The 21,969-nt window shown below is 40.9% G+C and overlaps 1 protein-coding gene across 4 annotated transcripts in view; it reads right to left on the reverse strand.

The window, feature by feature from the left end:
* syne2a (spectrin repeat containing, nuclear envelope 2a) overlaps positions 1–21,969 on the reverse strand; it is a 61,816-nt gene that overhangs the window by 4,069 nt on the left and 35,778 nt on the right. For all 4 annotated transcript variants that reach the window (XM_058057557.2, XM_078799012.1, XM_058057556.2 and 1 more), the window contains 17 exons: positions 21,740–21,872; positions 20,707–20,798; positions 19,683–19,902; positions 18,688–18,876; positions 17,135–17,257; positions 16,441–16,596; positions 13,002–13,160; positions 11,455–11,621; positions 7,146–7,308; positions 6,693–6,883; positions 6,302–6,452; positions 6,039–6,221; positions 4,104–4,241; positions 3,653–3,844; positions 3,277–3,562; positions 1,403–1,539; positions 55–178 (listed from right to left, as the gene is read on the reverse strand). In XM_058057557.2, coding sequence (XP_057913540.2) covers positions 55–178; positions 1,403–1,539; positions 3,277–3,562; positions 3,653–3,844; positions 4,104–4,241; positions 6,039–6,221; positions 6,302–6,452; positions 6,693–6,883; positions 7,146–7,308; positions 11,455–11,621; positions 13,002–13,160; positions 16,441–16,596; positions 17,135–17,257; positions 18,688–18,876; positions 19,683–19,902; positions 20,707–20,798; positions 21,740–21,872 — 2,804 coding nt within the window. The remainder of the gene's footprint in view (positions 1–54; positions 179–1,402; positions 1,540–3,276; positions 3,563–3,652; positions 3,845–4,103; positions 4,242–6,038; positions 6,222–6,301; positions 6,453–6,692; positions 6,884–7,145; positions 7,309–11,454; positions 11,622–13,001; positions 13,161–16,440; positions 16,597–17,134; positions 17,258–18,687; positions 18,877–19,682; positions 19,903–20,706; positions 20,799–21,739; positions 21,873–21,969) is intronic.

A 21,969-nucleotide genomic window follows, 5' to 3' on the forward strand; every position in this document is an offset into this window, starting at 1 on the left:
GGGATGCCAAAAGGAAACACCAAACACATTTTTCCTTTTCCAGGTATGTCCCACCTGACTGTTGGTCTGAGGCAGCGAAGCTCGTCAGACCAATCTCTGGCTCTTCCTCGTCATCCAGGATCAGAGAAACTCTTTTAAGGTCTTCTGTGTCGTTGCTGCACTGTGACGTCTGACGCTCCTGAAGAGAAAATCACCAACGTTTAATACAGCCACATTTAGATACAGGTGATATTTTTCTCATCTTATATTCGGGATCTCGACATTATGCATGCACATCTTGGCTTTTCTTCCAGTCACTCCCACACACCAGTGACCAATAGAGATGCAGCTATGACTCCAGAGACCCAAATGCTGGTAAAGTTATCAAACAACAGGAGGTATTACGGTGAAGCAGCCATTTAGCAAATGTGGAGCAACATTTATTTATTGCAATCGACCTTTCATTCATATTGGAAGCATGACTGAAGAAAACTTACATTTTTGTTTTGGATTTTTAACGAGGGGTCGTCTTATATTCTGTATTGTTTTATGTTTGGGTCAATACTCATTTGTTGTTTGTCTTTCACTTTTTCCCCATTAAAGGTCGCCCTAGTTTAACAACAGAATGTTTTGTCTTAGTTTTTACAAACCTGGCTGGGAATCGAACCGACACCCTCTGCCACAGGATATAGTGCAGTAATTTACAACAATGTAAGAGAAACTGGAGAATTTAGTTTTATTCATATTTTGGAACATTTCTGAACAAGGTCTTTAAATCTACGGTAGATTCTTCACAATAAATTGCTACTTTTCTCATTGATCTTAATCAATGATGTGGATTATTTGTGACTTCAGTTCCCATGAAGATTAGAGCGCAGATTCAGAAAGTAGCAGAGCCAGGAGATTGATGCTAATATATTTTTTTGGTGCCTTATTTGTTGATCATGTTTTGCTCTGACAAATCTTAAGTACATTTGATCAAGTGTAGAATTATTACATCTGCTGTAATCTGGTCTGCTTGGACCACGGTAGCTGTAAATCTCAGATTTAACAAAAAAAAACAGTATGTAGGATTTTATTATTTTTTTTTAAATATGGTGGGTGCGATTTATATTCCAATGTGCTGGAAAATTCACAGTAGTTCCATTCAAAGTTGAGCCACAAACATTCTTACATTTTTACGTCAAAATCGCCTGATGTAAAAGTACCCTAAGCGTGTGTCACTGCTCTTTCTGTTGGCTCTCCCTCCTTTAGTGGTGGTGAGACACAGTTGGACACTCTGCCCAAAGCTGACCTTTTTGGGTTGGGGCTTTAGGGTGCTAATGATTTTATGCTAAGAACTTTACTTAGTATACTGCTGTTTAGTGTACTGCTGTTACAAGAGCAATTGGCTAAATAAATGTAATATAAAAAGTGTACTTACATAGCCCTGCTTTCGGGGGGTGCTGGTCAGGGTGGGTAATGCCACATCATCGCATGCGTCCGTGTCCCCTTCTGGTGACCGCCATCTTGGACTCTCATAGGCAGCCAATGATACTGAATCATTGATTCGGGATGATACTGAAACACAAAAACCCACAGACAACATTTCACACAAATGTCCTCCAACCAATGGCACACATTTTCGGTAGTCCGGTACATCATTAAGAGAGTAGAGATGTTCTGAAAGAACTTGTTTATGACTCATTCGGTATGAACATGCACACACCAAAGAAGGGTTTATTTTAAACTCTCAAGTTTCCTAAAAGGTAGTAGTAATAATACACATCATACATCAAATAGGCTTCAACTCTTATTACATGTTTTCTTACACTCACCGGACTCTTTATTTTATATATACACACACACATCTGCACAATGTATAATAGGAAATCAGACAGAAGGTTTTAACTCATTTTAACTCATTTGCTCCTGAAGATAATTAATAAAATAAAAAAGATCATGTTTGGTGCTGTTTTAAGCGAGAAGTACATTTTTATAAGAGGTTGGAATGCATCTCTCCCATGGAAATACATGGTGTAGCGTTGAAGAGATTACGCATTGAGGGGAAATTTCAATGCATTCACATGTGTGCGCAAACATATATATTTGTAAATATATTATTTTCATGTAAAACAACCTTTTTTTGTTTATCCATCCATTTTCTAAACCGCTTATCCTCACAAGGGTCGCGGGACTACGCTGAAGCCTATCCCAGCTGTCTTCAGGCAAGAGGCGGGGTACACCCTGGACTGGTGGCCAGCCAATCACAGGGCACATATAGACAAACAACCATTCACACTCACATTCATACCTATGGACAATTTGGAGTGGCCAATTAACCTAGCATGTTTTTGGAATGTGGGAGGAAACCGGAGTATCCAGAGAAAACCCACGCATGCACGGGGAGAACATGCAAACTACGCACAGAGATGCCAGAGAGTGGAATCAAACTCAGGTCTGCCTGCGCGCTAAACACTTCAACGTGCAGACCTTTTTTTGTTAAGAACTGATATTTTGCTGAAACTTACCTATGTTCCAATGCTGATTACTAAAGAACAGAAAAAGATTAAAAAAAAAAAAATTCTCATGAAAGATGTGAGTCTTATCTTTCTTTTGGTAGTATAGCCCAAGAACACAATATTCTGTGTGCCTTGAAAAATCAGTCCAAGTTATCAAAAATGGCCTTTTGAAAAATGTCTGGGATTGAATGAGTTAACAACATGGACTACATCATAGTTTGGTTATGAAGTCGTGAAAAATCTCTCTATAATGCAGTTGTACCCTCTAACACTGTTAGACGTAAGATTGTGTTAAAAGACACTCATGAAAACATGAACTAGAAGGTCCATTAAGGGGCAGCAGAAAGGTTGAGAAATTAAAATAAAACCCGATTCTTTAGGAACACATCAAGTTGACCCAGTCAGTGTAACGTCATATATAATATCATCAAATATGTGTCAAAGCAAAGAAATATGAGAGTGAATGTTTAGTTTGGCTTTGAAAAGTTTCCAGCATGTAGCACGAGGAAGTGGAGCACCATTAGATGCTCCTGAGGCAGAAGACGTGCAAAGATTTTTTTTGGAAGCATGAACGAACCCACGTGAACAGACAAAAAATTGTAATGATTACATATAAAATTGAGCTGTATGAATTATTCAGTAGCTATTATAACTGTAATTCTACACCGCTGCAAACTACAACCCTCAATGAAGACAATGCCAATCAAAAGTGAGGATCATCTACAGAATGTAAAGCCGTGGTGGTGCGGTACCTCATAAAAAGTGTCAAATGCAAATGTACTGTATGTATTTCTACCTGACAAAGCGCTGAAGTAAACTCCGTCTTCCTCGTGCCCCTCATGCTCCTCGTCATCCTCATGGGAAGATGACCCTCCGACATCCCCGGTGTGATCCCACTCTAACGGTAGCGAGTCCACGCTAACTGGTGTCTCCCTCCCGGAATGCTCCAGGGGCGAGGTCAGCAGGTGCGAGGGCGTGTTTGGTTGGCTGCTTTGGCTCCGGCCCAGCCACGGCCGACAAATCAGCTCCAGGCTGGACTCCAGGGAAAAGCTGGAGCCGGGGAACTCTGGTTCAGTGATGATCTAGGGTGAAGAAAACATCACTAATGTGGTTGCTTGTTTAAAAAGAAAACACAGTTCGAGGTAGGTACAGTATGGGGAAATTGAGCTCACTGGAGGTTGGCTGAGACGTTGATGGAAGCGAACCAGTCGGCTGAAAACCTCCTGGCAGTAAGAGTGAAGCTCCTCCAGCTCGTCTTCTATCAGAGCAGCATCCTGGGGTGAGCTCCTCTGGATCAGACCTTCTCCAAACACGATCAGCCCATCTATGCGCTCGGTGTTGATGGTGATCTCCTTCTGGAAACTCTAAAGAGGATGGATGGATGGATAAAATTGTATGATAAGAGCTAACCCGGCTGTGTGTGTGAGCGACAGGAAGAAAAGCTCTGAAGAGCAAAGCTATTGTTTTGTAGGTTTAAATCTCAAGACCCTGAATATAATCCGTCATTGATCATGCTGACTGAACAATGGCAAAGAAATGCTGTGTTTTCTTAGCACACATTTTCATTTTGATTGCATACTAAGTACATAGCGGGAAATGTCACAAAATAAACAAAAAACTCACACTAAGCTGTTGTATCTTGTGATGGACGTCGCTCTCGGAAAAGTGCTCGACGTTAGTTAGCTGCAAGTCCAGTTCCGTTAGCCACACCAGCATGCTCTCCCTGGTGCTTTCAAATTCTTCCCTCTGACTGGTAAAATGCTGGAAGAAGATGTGAAGTGAAGTAATGATGAATATTGTTGAAGACAGACGGTGGGAAAATGGAAACACTGTAAATGCAGTATTTATTTATTCAGCAAAACCATAGAAAGGACCCAGTATATTTGGTAGGAAGTTGGCAATAATTGGAGCAACCCTGCTTTTTCTCAAATATAAAAACGTAATGTTTTTTTTTAATTGATACGACCATAAAAATGTATATTTTATGACCAAGCTAGCAAGCTAGCAATGTATACACTGCAAGCTTGACATTGACATTTTCTAATAATAGTGAATGTTAATTATTGATTATTAGATTAGATTCAGATCCTCTCATAGCATCTATGGGGCGTTCAAGGACTGCTAAACAAAGTGCAAAATTTCACCATGTGATGAAAAACCTTATCAGTGAAGCACAAAGTAACATTTTTATTAACAGTGACATACATACATAACACATAAGTGTTATGGCGTATTTCTAAAAGATTAGCCACTAATGATTAATGAGGTGTTTTCTGCATAAAAAAAGGAAAACAATGATTTTTCCACTTTTCTGACCTATAAATGTAGTTAGAATGTTGCATGCCAAAGTTTCAGATAATGAGGTTTGTGCATTTGGAAGTGAGCCCTGAAAGAAGTTTGGGATGGCTCAAAACACTCGGTTTCAGAAGGTGTGGTAAAACTCTTCCTTTGTGATGTCACAGAGGTGGCGGGCTTCTTTATATGGTTCACAATTGGGCGTGTGACCAATCACAAAGTTTTCTGTGCGGGTTATTGTGTGTAGCAGCTCCATAGGAGACCACAACAAACACAATAGGTCCCCTTTAAAGTGCATGCAGAGGTAGCTAAAGCTGCTGGATGCTGCATGTTTGAAATCCAGCAACTCCCATAATACCTCATAGTTATTTGGTACTATATAGAACACCTGAGTTGAATAGTGGCATTAGTATTTGAATATATTTACAGTACAGTAGGGCATCGTCTGTATGTTGTAGAGCAAGGGTCTGAAACATGCGGCCCGTGGGCCAAATGTGGCCCGCAGGACACTAGTTTGAGGCCTCGTTTAATGTTTAATGTCGTTTAAAGTTTAATGTTAGTGCGGCCCGCGCAAGTTTGATATGGATGCTGTATGGTATCATGTACCCAGAAAAAATTATTACGTTTGATTAATGTTCATGTTAAAGGTTAAATAACTGTTAATAGTTATCCTCCCTATCCGTGTGGAAGTGGTAAGTTTTTGGCTATTTAAGTTTAAAGGAAATAATTTGAAGACTACCGTTTAGGTCGCTAGCTCTCTAGTTTGCGAGTTAGCATGTGTCTCAAGACCCTGCAGTTGCGCAATATGTTGTAAATAAAAAGAGTATAAATGTGACTATAGTCGTGTTTTGTCATGTCTACAGGGCTCTAATAATGCTTTGTTCATTTTAATCTGAAAAAAATAATTTGTCTACCCACCAACTATATGTGGTTTCTTAAGTTTTTATTATTTGCCATTTTATTATTATATTTATTTATTACTGATTGATTGATTTTCTTTATTCTTGATTTGTTTATTTTTCATCTTATTTTGTGCAGAAAAATAAAAAGTAAGATATTTGAGAACAGTGGAATGTTTTATAAGAGCTTTTATTGTAGAAAATCGGAACCAAAGCACTGAAAAAGTTTGTATATTTTTCTGTTTTTAATAAATGCATTTTTTTTTTTTTTTTTGGAAAACCTGATGCGGCCCAGCCTTGCCCAGACCCTAGCTCCAGTGGCCCCCAGGTAAATTGAGTTTGAAACCCCTGTTGTAGAGCATACCTTGAGCCTGCGGAGGATGGCAGCCACACGCCGGTGCAGAGTGTCCCAGCGTCGGTTGCCTTCATGGACCATAGCTCTGAGCTGGCTGGCACGGTCCGCACGGTTCTCCCTGGCCAGGCGGCGGTATTGGTTGTTGACGAGTTCTAACTGGGTCAGTCGCTCATGGACCTGCCTTTGAAAACTCTAAAGAGAGGACACGGTGGAATTGTGGTTGTAGTAGTACTGCGTTGTTTCTAATAACGCCAAAGAGATTCGCAACTTGCCTCAAATTTCTTCAGCTCCTCCTTTGCGACTGAATAAAGGACGTCTCCTGAGTTGGGGTTGGCAGCAGTGTGCTCAGCCATCTTGAGCCAATCCTCAAACCGCGAGTAGTCTTCTAGGAACTTGCACCACAGTCTCCATGTTTCCTCAATTCTACAAGGCGGCAACAGTCAGGCATTCTGGGTTGTTATTCTGTGAAACTGGTGAATGGCAGCCTTCCTTTATCACTGCAGTTGATGGACCAGTGCTTTCTTTATCTTTCTCATGCTGCTGCTGAAACTAGCCGAGCCAACAGTTGTGTATGATATACACAACTAATTCGATTCTATGCTACTACATATATTTAGATTATATTGATGTTTGACCATTGAATGATCGACCTTCGGTTCCCACCTGAGCCTCCTGTCCAGAGCCATGGCACAGATGGTCCTCCAGCGCTGGTCCAGGCTACGACTGGTCTCCTGCAGGGAATCGCTTTCTGCCTCGGTGGCGCCAGCAGCATCTTCGTCCCCCAGCAAAACGTCGCACAGGCTGAGCACCGACGCCACGCCCTCTGTGTGCTGCTCGATGTCCCGTTGCAGCTCCTGAACACGCACACGGGCAGCAGTCATGGCTTTAAGTTCACAGAAACACAAGAAAGGCACGGCCAGACCCGCTTCGGGAGCCACCACCCCCCCTCCTCCCAAAATTAAACAATGGAGTGATCACAATAAATTATTAATTAAAACAGACATGCAAGGAGTGGGAGAGGGAAACAAAGAATTACAAGCAAAAACGGTACTGTAGCGGAACATGTGGTCTGTTTTACTTTTGTTGTGTGTGTGTGTGTGTGTGTGTGTTAGTTACCTGTTGTTCAGCCAGCCTCCTCTGGATTTCCTGGTGATGGCACACACTGTAGGTGATGGGCCTGGATAGCTCGGCCTCAACGCGGGAAAGCCAGCATCGGAGGTTGCTCATGTTTTTGTCCAACTGCTGCACCGTCACTAAAGTTTCCTTTAACTTCCTCACCCTACACACACACACACACACACACATTGATGTTAAAGCCGTGCCAGAGGACCTTGGGTTGATACTACAGCATGAGAACACTATTACAGCACATGTAACAGGTAAGTAAACACACATAGGTCAACTACTAGTACTATGAGGAATAATAAATAGGTAAATTAGCAACATTTTACAGTGCCGCAGGGTATGCTGGGAAGCCGCAAGCACTCCCAGGGACACTGTGTAAGAGGAAACACTGTTTAGTCTCTGGCAGCAAGCAGTAGGCAAGGACAACACACGTTCTGAGGAATCCATTTACAGTATGTCTTAACTGTTATGAATAGGATGAGGTGAATACCATTGAGATTGATTGCATCAGTGGTACTTTTTTTGTGTGTTTCCCAGCTTCCCCCAGACACTACCACGAGAGGCCCCCAGCTCACTTGAAAGCCCTGGTGTAATACAGTAGAAACAATATTTAAAGTGTTACATGGGATGGAGGCCCACTTTGAAAAGATGTGGTATTAACCGTATAGAAAGAGGGAAAATCTGTCACACACACGAGAATAACAGGAATTTTCTCCATTTGTGTGTGCCAAGCCACATTTAATCATCCAGGTCTGAGACCCGTATGAAAAGACACAAAGACGACAAATTTACAGCAAGAAAAAAAAAAAAAAGTTAAAGGTCTTTTCTTTGAATTCTCAGGTGTCTCCCATTAGAACCCCCAACTGTCACTATGGCAACCGACCCCCGTAACTAGTGTCTTAGTAACGCTCCGGACAATAGACGCTCTACCCCCGAGGCTTAAAAAGCCTGAAGTGTGCCCCAGTCTGGAGTTGCGAGTTAATGCTCCCATTAGATCCTTTCTCTCCTGTTGAGATCCAGCAAGGTCGGTCAATGTGGAGAGACACAAGGTGCTCTACACCCCAAATGATAAGCACAAAACCACAGCTCTTGAGTGGGAGTGGGAGGCTGGAGAATGTTTGAAAGGGTCCTAACAGATGGCGGGCATTGAGAAGGGAAAACTTAACCAAACGATATTGAACTGAGCGTCCTTTTAGTCTACACCCCTCACTTTGTTTGAGCTCTTTTTCCAAAGAATTATTCAAAAACATTGTAAATGATATTTACATCTAACACATCCATTTACAATAAACCAACAAAGTTAAAACGAGGAATATTACACATGATTGGCCACCTATTGAGATTGTGAAATGAAATTTACAGTCGGGGCTTAATCATTTTGAGTGCAACTAGATGCGGATGCTGAGGTTCTCCTTGGGAGTGACCAAGATGGATAGGATCAGGAAGGAGTACATCAGAGGGAAAATACAATTCAACATGAAAAACAAAAAAACAACAGCAAAATTGGGAAAAAAGCACAAGGTAATGAGAAAAAGGTTAAATATTAATAATAATACAACTTCTTAGGATCCATATTTGTTTTGGTTTTAGCCCATTTAGTCATACGGTCTCTTTGTATGGATGAATAGAGGCGAGGCTGCTAGCATACACACAGTAATGCAGTAGATGATCTTTGCCATCCATCTTCTTTGCCGCTTATCATCATATCTTTTGTTTCCCATTGCATGTTTATTATGTAATGTTCAAGTCCTGTTCTCATTGACCCAATCTTGTGTATCGTCACATCTCATGACACCCATATTTACAAATATTAAATATCAAAATGGGACCCCGGAGCCTCATTTAAGTCAGAGTTTAGTTGAGTTTTGTCAAAAAAGAAAGAAAATGTAAACATGAACCGACATCACACTAAGCCCATGTCAACACAAACACAGATATTTTCCAAAATGCACAAATGTGTTTTTTTTTTAAACCCGCATAAAAACCACATTCACCAGCTGTCATGCACACTTTGGCCAATGAGAGGGCTGAAAAAGCAAACGCAGCACATTATAATGCATCTGTTCGGCACTACAGTGAGATATTAGATGCCGTGTGCTTTAGCTTTAAAATGAGTGCTCAGTTCCACAGAGCCCATTAAAAATCATTCATGTTTATTTGACGTCTACCTCTGCGCAAAACGTAAACAACACTCTTCCAAATGCTTTGGAAAATCTCTGCTCTCCAAAAGCTCATTTTTTTAAAGAACAAAAACCTACAAGAGGCTGAACCCCTGATAAAAATAGAGTATATGTTTCTGCATAAATTGCTCAACTTGTTTTAGCATAATCCTGCTTACCAAAAACAGCAAATGAAGCTCCTCTGTGTGGTGACAACAAACTAATCTACTGGCCTCTTTAAACTTGAACTTAAATAGTCAGAGTGACTGCGTGCAAGGTCATGCTTGGTAACGGACATTTCGGGTTTTATGGTGTTTTTAAGGCAGCGTAGTAGTTGTAAATTCTGCACTGAAGTATCACGGTCTACTAAATTGTGCCTTACTCTCATTTGCCCTCTCTAACCCCTGACAGCTCAACAAAAGCCAGAAGCTTCATGTGGAGGCCCAATAAAAAGACACAAAACCCGGTCAGGGGTCTGTGAGGAGTAGAATGGGCAAAGGGAGATAAAGGAGGTGCAGGACAAGGATAAAGGCAAAGTAACTGCAGGGGGACTTTTGGAGAACATTATGATACTTTTACTATACATTACACTGCTATACATTACAACTACTTATACATAGTACCATGCATGTAGCATTTTTTTTTTGTACTTCTGACTGCCCTGGTAAGATTACTCAAGCTTTGATACACTGTGTTTATCGAAGTAGGCCCCCACGCTTGACAAAATGTATGTTATTAGATGTGTAAATTACAATTATGATGCAATAAGTTGACCTCGGTCCCATTATATGATGGTGAGAAGACCTGATGTGACAATTATATGGAATGTTTGACATACTTTCAGTTCCTTTTGTGGACAATACAGCATTGTTAAAGTTCATATCTTGCCAATGGCGTCCCTGAGAATGCTCTTTTTGTGTCGTGCTTTCAGAATCAGTGATTTAATTGATGCTGACAGACCACTCCCCTTGTCCTAGCCCGCCATCCTCCTCCTCGTGCAAAGCAGCGATATTGGGGGCAGTCAGTAATGCACATGAGGACATATGCGTCCTGTCTGCAAGTAGAACTAGCAGCGCATTTAGGCAGCTGCCCCCCGTATAGGAGTATCCATCTGTCTGGAAGGTTGCGGAGGGGAGGGGGACGGTCTAGTTTATCATTGGGGGGGTTAACCTGTGTGTGTGTACATTACAATCCATGTATTCCTGGCAGCTGCAAGGCAGAGTCAGCAACAGCAGGTGAATGGAGTTACATGAGAGCTATTGTGTTTTAATGAAGGCTGGTGGAAGAGGCGCTGGACTTCGAACAACAGAATAACGACGCCTCACACGCCTCCTAACCATTTATGTGTATTTATATTTGCAGTGTCTTTTTCTTCCAACTTTGTTAAACTTGGTTAAAAGCTTTACTTTACTTTATGCTTGAAAGTATAAAGCAGAGGTAGGGAACCTATGGCTCGGGAGCCAGGTAGGGCTCTTTTGATGACTGTATCTGGCTCTCAAGCATTTCTTACCACAATAAAAATGTATTTTTGCTAACATTTTAAAGTAAACATCACAGAAATAATTTTAAATTAAATAATATTAAAAATCAACAACTTTTTTATGCATTTTAATTCGTCCATCTATTTTCTACTGCAATACGGCCGACCATATCCATCTTTCTTGAAGATATTTTCCAGGTCAAACACCAAAACTCGATTATTACCTCGGTCATTGAGATGTCAACATGTAAATGTAGACTTTCTTTCTTTAGTCAAATAGTCACCTAGCTAAAGCTGCAGAACCAAGCCTTCTGACGAAGATGGCCAAAAGAATGAAATATACTGAGTATGGTGCAAAACTATGCAGCAGCAGAAGTTGTATTAATGGCAACAAGTATTTGATTTATTATTAGACACTGCGCTGCTCACGAAAGTGTGCTGGCCACACCCCATTGGCGTGCGGTAGTGTGCCTGGTCTACACAATTAGAGCCCATTATATCTAAAACTGTTGGTCTTACATGAAAATGCACACATTTTATTGCATTCAATGTTTAAAAAAATGTATATGGCTCTCACAGATACACATTTTAAAATATCTGGCCTTCATGGCTCTCTTAGCCAAAAAGGTTCCCGACCCCTGGTATAAAGTATACTAGTTACCTGGCTTCAATGTGATGGAAGAGGTTGTGCCATCGCTGGTTAACTTCATCCAGAGAGCCGCACACTTGGGTCTGCTTGGCCTCGTCGCTGGCTAAAATAAGCTGCTCCCCCAGCTGCTTCAGGTGGCTTTTATTCTCACTGAACAAATTGATTTCCTCCATGCAATCCTGCAGAAGCATTGGGTTTTGGCATTAGTTTTTTTTTTTTGCTGATTTCATGGACCATGACTTGAGCAACAGAAGAAAATACATTATGTATTCACTCAGTGCGTATATATTGTGTACTGCATAGTATGGAGTACAGGATATACTGCACACCAACTGTGTAAAATATATTGCTTTAGTCTGTAATATATTAAGCAATATGCTAGAAAGGATCTTAGATGCCACCACGTCAAATCAATTGGTAAAAAATGAAAGGGGCACCTTGATATTTTGTAAATCAGCATGTTAGGCATACTAAAAAGTTATACTGTATATATTTCATGAAAATATTATTATTATTACATTTTTTGCTTCCTGAAATAATCTTTGGGGAATTTTCTTTTTGTAAAATTATTACTTTATTCCCATAATCTTTTGACTTTTATTCCCATAATATTTAGACTTTATTTCCCATAATATTTAGACTTTATTCCCATAATATTTAGATTTTATTCCCATAACATTTAGATTTTATTCCCATAACATTTAGGCTTCATTGCCGTAACATTTAGGCTTCATTGCCGTAACATTTCGACTTTATTTCCATAATATTTAGATTTTATTCCCATAATATTTAAACTTTATTCCCGTAACATTTAGACTTATTGCCATAATATTTATAAGACTTATTGCCATAATATTTTGACTTATTGCCATTATATTATGACATTATTGCCATAATATTTAGACTTTATTCCCATAATATTTAGTTCTATTGCTATAATAATATTGGCATAATATTTAGACCTATTGCTATAATATTATGACTTTATTCCCATGATATTTTGACTTTATTCCCATGATATTTTGACCTTTATTCCCATAATATTTACTTTATTCCCATAACATTTAGTGTTTATTCCCATAACATTTAAACTGTATTGCTATAACATTTAGACTTTATTGCCATAATATTTGGACTTTTTTTCCCTAAAATGTAGATTTTTTTCCCCCAACCTAATCATCTAAAAATTATACATTTGTTGTTCTGTTTGTTTAATATTATTACAACCGAAATGACATAATTTTCACAAAAAATATGACAAGTTTATTCTGGCTTAATCCTCACTAGTGTTGCGGCGGTATGCTGGAGCCTATCCTAGCTGACTTTGGGCAAAGGCGAGGTAAACCCTGGACTGGTTGATGACAAGCCACACTCACATTCATACCTGTGGACAATTTAGAGTCGCCAGTTAACCTAACACGCATGTTTTTCTGGACATGCGGGAGGCACTCTACACACTGGTTTGTGTTATAATATAATATAGTTTACAACCAAGCACATTTCCAGAAAGCTCTTCGTGTTTTTCCCACACATCATCTACGTAAAAATCCAGAAATTACCTTTTTCAGCTTCTCCACCATTTCTTCAATGCTGAGATCTGCGCTGTGGCACACCTTCTTCTCCAACTGGGTGAGCCAATCGCAGAATTCCTTGTTTTTGTCATTAAAAATAGTCCAGGCGTTGAGACGGTCTGCGACTTCCTGTCTGCGTAAGGACACCTAAAGAGGGGGATGAAATAGCGTCTTTGCACTGATAGAACAAATACATGCATTTTGAAAACAATCATAAAAGCAACTCAACTAGAAAGTGAACTTCCTCGAGAAACAGGATTTTTAGAGATGATGTCGCCAAACTGAGATAAATACGTCATGATTACTAATTCATTGCATCGAGATGCAATGCAAATGTGAGCGGTACATGAATGACATCACAGCAATGTGATTGGCCGCTTGCTACATGTTTTGTGACCGTACTATGACATCATCGCGGCATCATTCCTTGAGCTTTTATCTTCGTGCGATACTTTTAGAATCCATAAATGAATGGTCTAGTACTTCTCCTGGAGCCTATCACAGCAGGCTTCGCTACACATCTTACACTAAAGGCCGAGCTGATTTCTTGTGTTTTTCTTCAGCGAATCGTCTAATGTAGCATGTTGTTGTTAAAATGTGATTGTAATGCTAGGAGTCCACTGGGCCGACGCCAGTTGGTGCCAGTTTGCGCCAATGCAATTTGCTGCGGCGCCTAGTGTCGCCAATAAGATGGAAAGGTCATATCTTGCCAATGGCGTCCCTGAGAATGCTCTTTTTGTCTCGTGCTTTCAGAATCAGTGATTTTATTGATGCTGACAGACCACTCCCCTTTTCCCCTTCGACTTTATTCTCATAATATTTAGACTTTATTCCCATAACATTTAAACTTTATTGCCATAACATTTAAACTTTATCCCCTTAACATTTAGATTTTATTCCCATAATATTTAGACTTTATTGCCATAATATTTAGACTTTATTCCCATAACATTTAGGCCTTATTCCCATAATATTTACACTTATTACTATAATATTTACACTTATTACCATAATATTTAGACTTAATTTCCATAACATTCTGACTTTATTCCCATAATATTTAGACTTTATTCCCATAATATTTACACTTATTACCATCATATTTAGACTTAATTTCCATAACATTCTGACTTTATTCCCATATTTAGACTTTATTCCCATAATATTTACACTTATTACCATAATATTTAGACTTAATTTCCATAACATTATGACTTTATTCCCATAATATTTAGACTTTATTCCCATAATATTTAGACTTTATTCCCATAATATTTAGACTTTATTCCCATAACTAGTGGCATGCAGTGGCTCAAACTGCCTCCCGACTGGCTGGTGGCGGCCCCTAACGGTGGCAAAAATTGACTTTGGCGGCAAGAAAATTTCAAAATGTTAAAAATTTTAGTCCTCCAAGTGGAATAAAAAAATGTTGCAAACAATTCACTGGAATCTACTGGAATGTAATGGTGCCAATAATGCTAGGAGTCCACTGGGCCGGCGCCAGTTGGTGCCAGTTGGCGCCAAAGATGATGTGATTGTCACGAAGTGGCTCGCTATGGCGCCAAATTAAAGGCAATATGGCAACATGCCGAGCAAACATGAATTCTGTGCCACGGCGAGCCCGGTGGACTTCTAGCATTACTGTACTTCACCTAGCTATGCTAAAATCATGATTCATGACTAATTTTATTTACTTTTTGGGGCCCCAAGGACCTTGGGATTGTCCTGACTTTCCCACTTTTAACGGCACCTCGGGCCAAAAGCACTCAACACAAATAAATGTAATAATGTATAATTAATCCATGTGATCGGTGTCAGCGGTTTTCAGTCCTGGATGATCGGTATTGAAATTGGCAGAATGTTACCCTGAAAGGAGCATGTGGGAGGAATTCTCTGATCTCTGATGTTGATGGTGGCCACATTAAACACGTGTAAAACAGTAAATAAGTTGATTGTATCTTCATAGAATGTTGCATAATCAGACCGTGCATTCTTAACAATATGGGACCTTTATCAAACTGTACATGAATTAGTTTCTTGTGCTACTTTAGATTATCATAATCATTTAATCCCTCGGTAATCTCAGCAATCAGATGAATGGGGAAGAATCTTCAATGGAGTCTGGCTGATTAACAAGGTCCATTTTCCAAATGACAGCTTAATGCCACGAAAACAAGGCATTACCCAGCAGAGGCGGCGATGATCTTTTGTTCGGCGAAGAGTGGTGTTATATTTTACTGTCTGAAGGCATTCATTTGATTTCAACGAGCCCTGCTCCTATTTTAACACAGGATTTGTGGGCCTTCCGGACCCTTGAGTATTAAAAAGATGCATTGAGGGCTGCCGTGCCTCCTGTGAGGACTTTGTGGAGACAATGGAGACTGCCCCCTGAGTCCCTTTAGCCCAACTAGGCCATCTGGTCGACGGGCCCATTCCAGTGGCTTCCCCCAACATACAACCTGTTAACTAGACAGAGAAGACTGGAGTGCCCCCCCTCTCCCTCCCCCGGACATGAAAAGTGATGGGTTTATCTTTAATTGGAGATTTAAACCAAATAAAACATTATGGGCTTCATTTGCAGGGCTACGAGTGCTGCCTAGGGAGCCCCAAACCATCAAAACAAAACCCGATAATTGGACATAATCGCTAGTGCTGCTGTAGCATCTGTGAGTTCCATTAACTGCTGCCAACACGGGCGCGAGTGACGGCATCAAGTTGAAGTGGAGACCCAATTAGTAGCAGTGTAAATCATCCCGTAAGCATCTTTGTTAACTCACCGTTGGGTTCTCCAGAACAAGAGCACATTTGTTTCCGAGCCAAAAGACTTAACTGTAGGAATTTGAGCTTGAGTTCATACAATCCAGTCCAGTACAGTACAGTACAGTACAGTACTGCACGCCGTGTGATTACAAAGCTGGAAGCTTTCAGGCACCTGCATTAAAGCTTTTGGAGCAGACTGGAAAATAGCATTCATTTGTATGCCAACTGTATTCAAATACTTGATTAGATTAAATAAAAAGTCTTTTTTTAGGATGAAAGCTGTCAAACAAATACTTTAACACATTTTACAGCAAAAAGTATGAAAAACTTTTTTTTAACTTTTGTTTTGTTTTTTAAGTTAACCGTCTGGCAACAGGAAAAAAATTAATTAAGAGCATAGGAAATATTTTTTGCATCATCTTGCCAGGCAAATGTTCATAAAGATTTAGTTTTAGCATGAAAGGAGCACAGGGTACTTTTCCCTCCATGTTACTTCTTTAATGATGCAAATGAGCGTGTGTGATGCAGAGGCATTGTGCCGCTGTTGACCTCCAACTAACCACTGGAAGCAACTTTCCCCTCCTCCTCCTCATCTCCTCTCAGTGCAGCTGCAACCACTACACTACAGTATAAACCCTCACAGTATAAAGTTTACATCAGTCCTCACCTTGGTGCACAGTTCTTCCCACTGGAGGTGGAGTTGCTCCAGCTGCTGCTCCAGCAGAGCCGAGTCACCCGTCGCCACGTACTGGGACAGGTCGGTCTTCATGGAGGCCAGGTCCTTCAATCCGCCGTCTAGATGGCGCAGAGAGAGGTCCGTCTTCTGCATCACACAAACAAAAACAGTCAGGCAGCCATGAACAAGCTGTGAGCACGCTTGTGTGCCTCTTTCTTGACCACCCAGATTAAATCTGGAAAAAAAGGGCTGTGGATGGGACAGGGGGAGGGTAGAGGGGGTAGAGGGCTAAAAAGTGGGAGGAGAGCATGAGGGCATTTAACATGGGAAAGGGGGGTAAATGCAAAAGTGCTGTGGTGGAACAGAGCACCGTGTGATAGTATCTTCAGTTCCTTTTGAGAAGTTTTTTATGAACTAAATCAAATATGTTACAGTGTATATAATTGACCAGGAGAAACGTGAGGAAAGTAGCATCTAATGTCATTGCCATGGCAACCCTAGACTTTAAGGGGTCTAATATATAGACAGACCAGCCGGGACACCTTCTGCCAACTCCCTGAAAAACAAACAATGGACACCTTGTTGGGAGGGCCAGCCAATCATCTTCAGCAAAAAACTCCCTTTGCTGTGCTTTAAACATTCTCATTAGAAAAGGGATCTGGTATATGCGGATGTATGTAGTTGCCTGAATTAGCTCCTCTTCCTCAGATGTGGCCATCTTGGCAACCGGCTGCCTATGGAAGTGGCTCCTCAGCTCATCCAGCTCAGACATGATGCTGCTTATTCCATCCTGACACTTGCACCAGTCCTAAATTAGCAGACACAACAAAGGATAAAGTTGCAATTTTAGGAAAATTAGATTGGGTAAAAGTTATATTATTACAATCATAAAGTAAAAAAAAATGAGAATAAAGACATGATATTAAAAGAAAAATATCTGTAAAAAAGAACACAAATAAAATAACTTCACAAATGGAACACATGATGTTTTTTGTTGGAAAAAGTTAGGTCTAAAGATGGAGTTGCTTATTTTACTCTACACTGTATTTAACATCCCGCCTCTCGCCCAAAGACAGCTGGGATAGGCTCCAGCACCCCCGCGACCCTCATGAGGAAAAAGCGGTAGAAAATGAATGAATGAATGTATTTAACATACTGTCTTCTTCTTCTTTCTCTTTCAGCTTTTCCCTTTAGGCGTCGCCACAGCAAACCAATCTCCTCCATCCAACCCTGTCTTCTGCATCTGTCTTGCTCATGTCCTCCTTCACTACATCCATAAACCTCCTCTTTGGTCTTCCTCTACGCCTCCTACCTGGCAGCATCCTTCTACCAATATATTCACTATCTCTCCTCTGGACATGTCCCAACCATCTCAGTCTGGCCGATAACTGACTTTATCTCTAAGGTCTCTAACATGTAATGTCCCCCTGATGTACTCCTTCCTGATCCTATCCATCCTGGTCACTCCCAATGAGAACCTCAGCATCCTCATCTCTGATTTTCTTTACGTGGAATAAATGGGGGGAGGTTATGACACAGATTCACAGACAAACCAGAGGTTGGACTTGACTCATTAGTTCACCATGAACCATATGGACAATTTATTTGAGGGGATTGGATGACTTTGATTAGACGTCCAACTTTGTAATCCACATATTCTATTAACTCATATTTGTCAACCTCAGCATGAACTCCAAGTACATTAGAGACAGCAGTGTTATACCTTTTTACTTCGCTTTATGAGATTGTATTTCTATAGTGTTTGTACTGCATATGTGAATGGCTCAGTTTGGCTGTGATGGAATGAAAGAGTAGTCAGTAGTACCCAGCTGTCTCTGGATCAGAGCTAGATTTGAGCTGTACTTTGATCCCTCTTGGCTGGAGCTTTATGCCAGGGTTCACGCGATGCCTGTTCATATGTGTGTGTGTGTGTGTGTGTGTGTGTGTGGTGGGATCAGCGCCCGGATATAGGCCATGTGAAGCTGACCCCACCCCTTTCTCCCATGGTAATACTGTAACACACGCTCTTTATGTGGATTTTGTCAGTCTGAAGCTTGCATCAACGTCTCTTTCCAGTTGAGATGACTGGTATTGTGTGTGCTTTTTCAATTATTTTATTTTTGGTTGTTTACAGGACAGTTTGAAATATTTTTATGTCCATAATGTGTTCACTCGCCTAATAATACAGATGACTGTACTGAATGCAAATAAAAATCATTGAGTGATTGTAGTAATTACCTGAACAGCGGCGCCAACCAGGGCTCTCCTCTCCTCCAGCAGTGAGTTAGTGCGTTTCCAGGCCCCTTCTATGGACTGGATCTCAGACTGGAGGCTGTCTGATTCTACTGTGGTCTCACACAAATGTCTGCCAGCCTCCATAATCTTTGTGAACTTGGATTGGTGGAGCCCCACCGCGTCTTCAACACACTGCCAGATATTAGAAGCCACTCAGTATTACCATCAATTATCACATACTACAGTATTAATTGGCCCTGTACCCTAGAAACCGCCCATGAATGATACGGGAAAAGGCCGAAATGATACTGTGTCAAAGCCCAGGGCAGTGATACTGATAAAATATAGAGTTTAACCATGTCCAGTATCAGCCCCCGTAGCTGTCCATTCAGAGCGCGCTGCTCTGGTATCGTGCCCGTGAAACAACCAATCAGAGAACAGCACACGAGTGCTTAGTGCCTAGTGCTTCTCCAGTCACCAAAAAACCCAAACTTGATTAATGGAACTTTAATTGTCAGACATTGATAAGATAAGACTGTTGATAAAATATTATTGTTGAAATATTTTTGCAATTGTTGTGTTTACACTGTTTAGATATAATACATGTAATAAACTGAACATTTTCTGGAAACAAAATGGTTGATTAAATAGTATGTGATAATAAGCTCATGATTAAATAGTATGTGATAATAAGATCATCACATGGTTTGTCTGGTATCAGGCCCAGTATCATGCCCCCGCGAGCCAATATAACGCGGTCTCGGACCTTCTGATACTGACACTTGGGGGTATGATACCTGGCCTGATACCAGACAAACCATGTGGTAACCTATAAGTACCAACTCCTCCATAAGAAAAGTGGCTATTGGCTGATGTTATTGTCTCCAATTTCAGATCAACATTTCCAAGGCAGTTCATCATGTCATTAAAAATCCGTTACAAGGTTAGTGCAATGATTAGGGACCTTTAAAATGGAAGTCACACTTCCACATACTAACCTGGCATCCATCTGCAAGGCTCTGAAGCTGCTGTAAAGTGAAGAATGAAGGCTGAGCGGGGGACAGCAGGTTGTCAACAGCCCTCAGTGTCTTCATGCCACGTCTATAGACCCTGCGTCGGTAGATCTGTTCTCTTGTTGCAGCCCAGTGCTGGCTTGCCAACGACACAGACCTAAACCACCTCCCCCGTAGTTGGACCACTTGGGTCTTGAGTTCAGATCTGTGCAAACAAAAGAAGCACAAAATTCAAGGAATAGTTACAATAGGATTTGAAGACATACTCGGTGGTGAGAGTTGGAAGTAACATATTAAAGTACTGTATGAATAAAACTGACACACATCAGTGAGGAGTCCATTCAACCAATTGCCAAATCAGCATAAAACCAGTGGGGGTTTTACGAGCGTTAACAGCCTTTGACGGTTCCAACACGCGGAGGAGACAAAACTTTCCTTTAGACCTCACTGATAAACCATGGGGCGTCCAAGTATCAAGAGACCACAAACAGGATTTATTGGAGGATCAAGGAGAGGGACATTTCGCTCTTCCAAGACCGGAAACATCTGCAAATTACTACATTTTGTCGCATTGGTAAGCATCCAGTGTCTTAGGCCCCCCGACATAAGAAAAATCAAATGCAGCTGGGAAACCGCAGATCTGTTCATATTTATCGAGGACAGCGTCTGACCCCACAAGCAAGCCTCGCTGATTGGGAAGAGCAAAAAGGGTTGCTGGGACAAACTGGAATGACCTCTAATGGAAGAAGCGTAGCGACAGTACTGTGCTTTAGGGCAACCATTAGATGTGGTGCTTCAGTAATGCTGTAATAATCATTTACAATAAACATTTGTTTGTTTGCAGACTCAACTATAAGTCACACTTTTTTTCTTAGTTTGACTTTAGCAAACTGTGACTTATATATGAAAATATACACGAAAAATATTATTTAACATGCACTGCCTTTAAGTAGAAGACTTGAGACAAAACTTTGAAGTATCGTAAATTCAGGATTGTTTTATCACATACTTTTCCCCTTTTGGCATTTCCATGGACTTCACTGCATCTCGGAGTAGACTTTGGAGAAGCTCTTGTCCAGTAATCATTTCAATCTGACGCCTCTTTGTGGGGGAGAGATAACACAAAAAGACATCTTCAATCACTGACTTTTGCACACCAAAAAGTGGAAATACAATCACATATTCTAGAAGTAACAGACTTGCAAATCCCTTTTGGGATGGTTGTCTGCTGTGGAGAAGATGACCTTTGTATGCACGGGGTTAGGAATACAGTAATTCTGTGACATATCTTAAGTTAGTGAAACAAAGAATGACAATGAAAGTGAGAGAAAGAGACTGACAAGGTGTGATGAAAGAATTATGAAGCTGTTCAATTGTGATGCTAAAAGAGAAGGAGGAGGATGACGACAGCCATGATTTTTTTTCCTGGGAGGCTACTATTTAATTAGCCATGTAACAGTTACTGTTTAACTTGCTGTGTTTTTGTATAGCATCTTTTTGTGTACTAAATATCACATGAGGCGGCACAGCGGTCTAGTGGTGGCACAGCTAGGAGACCAGGGTTCAATTCCACCCTCGGCCATCTCTGTGTAGAGTTTGCATGTTCTCCCCGTGCATGCGTGGGTTTTCTCCGGGTACTCCGGTTTCCTCCCACATTCCAAAAACATGCTAGGTTAATTGGCCACTCCAAATTGTCCATAGGTATGAATGTGAGTGTGAATGGTTGTTTGTCTATATGTGCCCTGTGATTGGCTGGTGACCAGTCCAGGGTGTACCCCGCCTCTCGCCCGAAGACAGCTGGGATAGGCTCCAGCACCCCTGCGTGAGGAAAAGCGGTAGAAAATGAATACGGTAGAAAATGAATGTAATTCCTTTGGGTATGAAATACAGCAGACCAAAAATCCCTCTTAACAGAGTAGCCGGTTTTAGTGGGCTGTCTTGTCTCATATAAATGAGACATGGTCATCTGCTGCTGAAGCAGTCGGACGTGATGTAGGTGTGGGCGACAAAGAAGGTGAGCAAGGGAGTCAACTAGACACAACCTGCTGGACAGTGATGATCTCTTGGAGGTTGAAGCCACTTTGAGGTTCTGACTCCAGCTCCTCCAGGATGGACGTCAGTTCCTTACACTTCTGGTGAAAGTCTTGGGACTGCTGTTGATTGCGTTGCAGAGTTCTAACAAACAGCATTCAAGAAAATAAAAAAATAAACCAAAAGGAATACACCACTGTGCTAAAATTTTGTTTTAAAGAATTGAATTAGACTCTGTACC

The sequence above is a fragment of the Doryrhamphus excisus genome, linkage group LG19 (genome assembly GCF_037039965.1).
Source record: "Doryrhamphus excisus strain RoL-2023G ecotype Guam linkage group LG19, RoL_Dexc_Guam_v1.1, whole genome shotgun sequence".
Taxonomy (NCBI): domain Eukaryota; kingdom Metazoa; phylum Chordata; class Actinopteri; order Syngnathiformes; family Syngnathidae; genus Doryrhamphus; species Doryrhamphus excisus.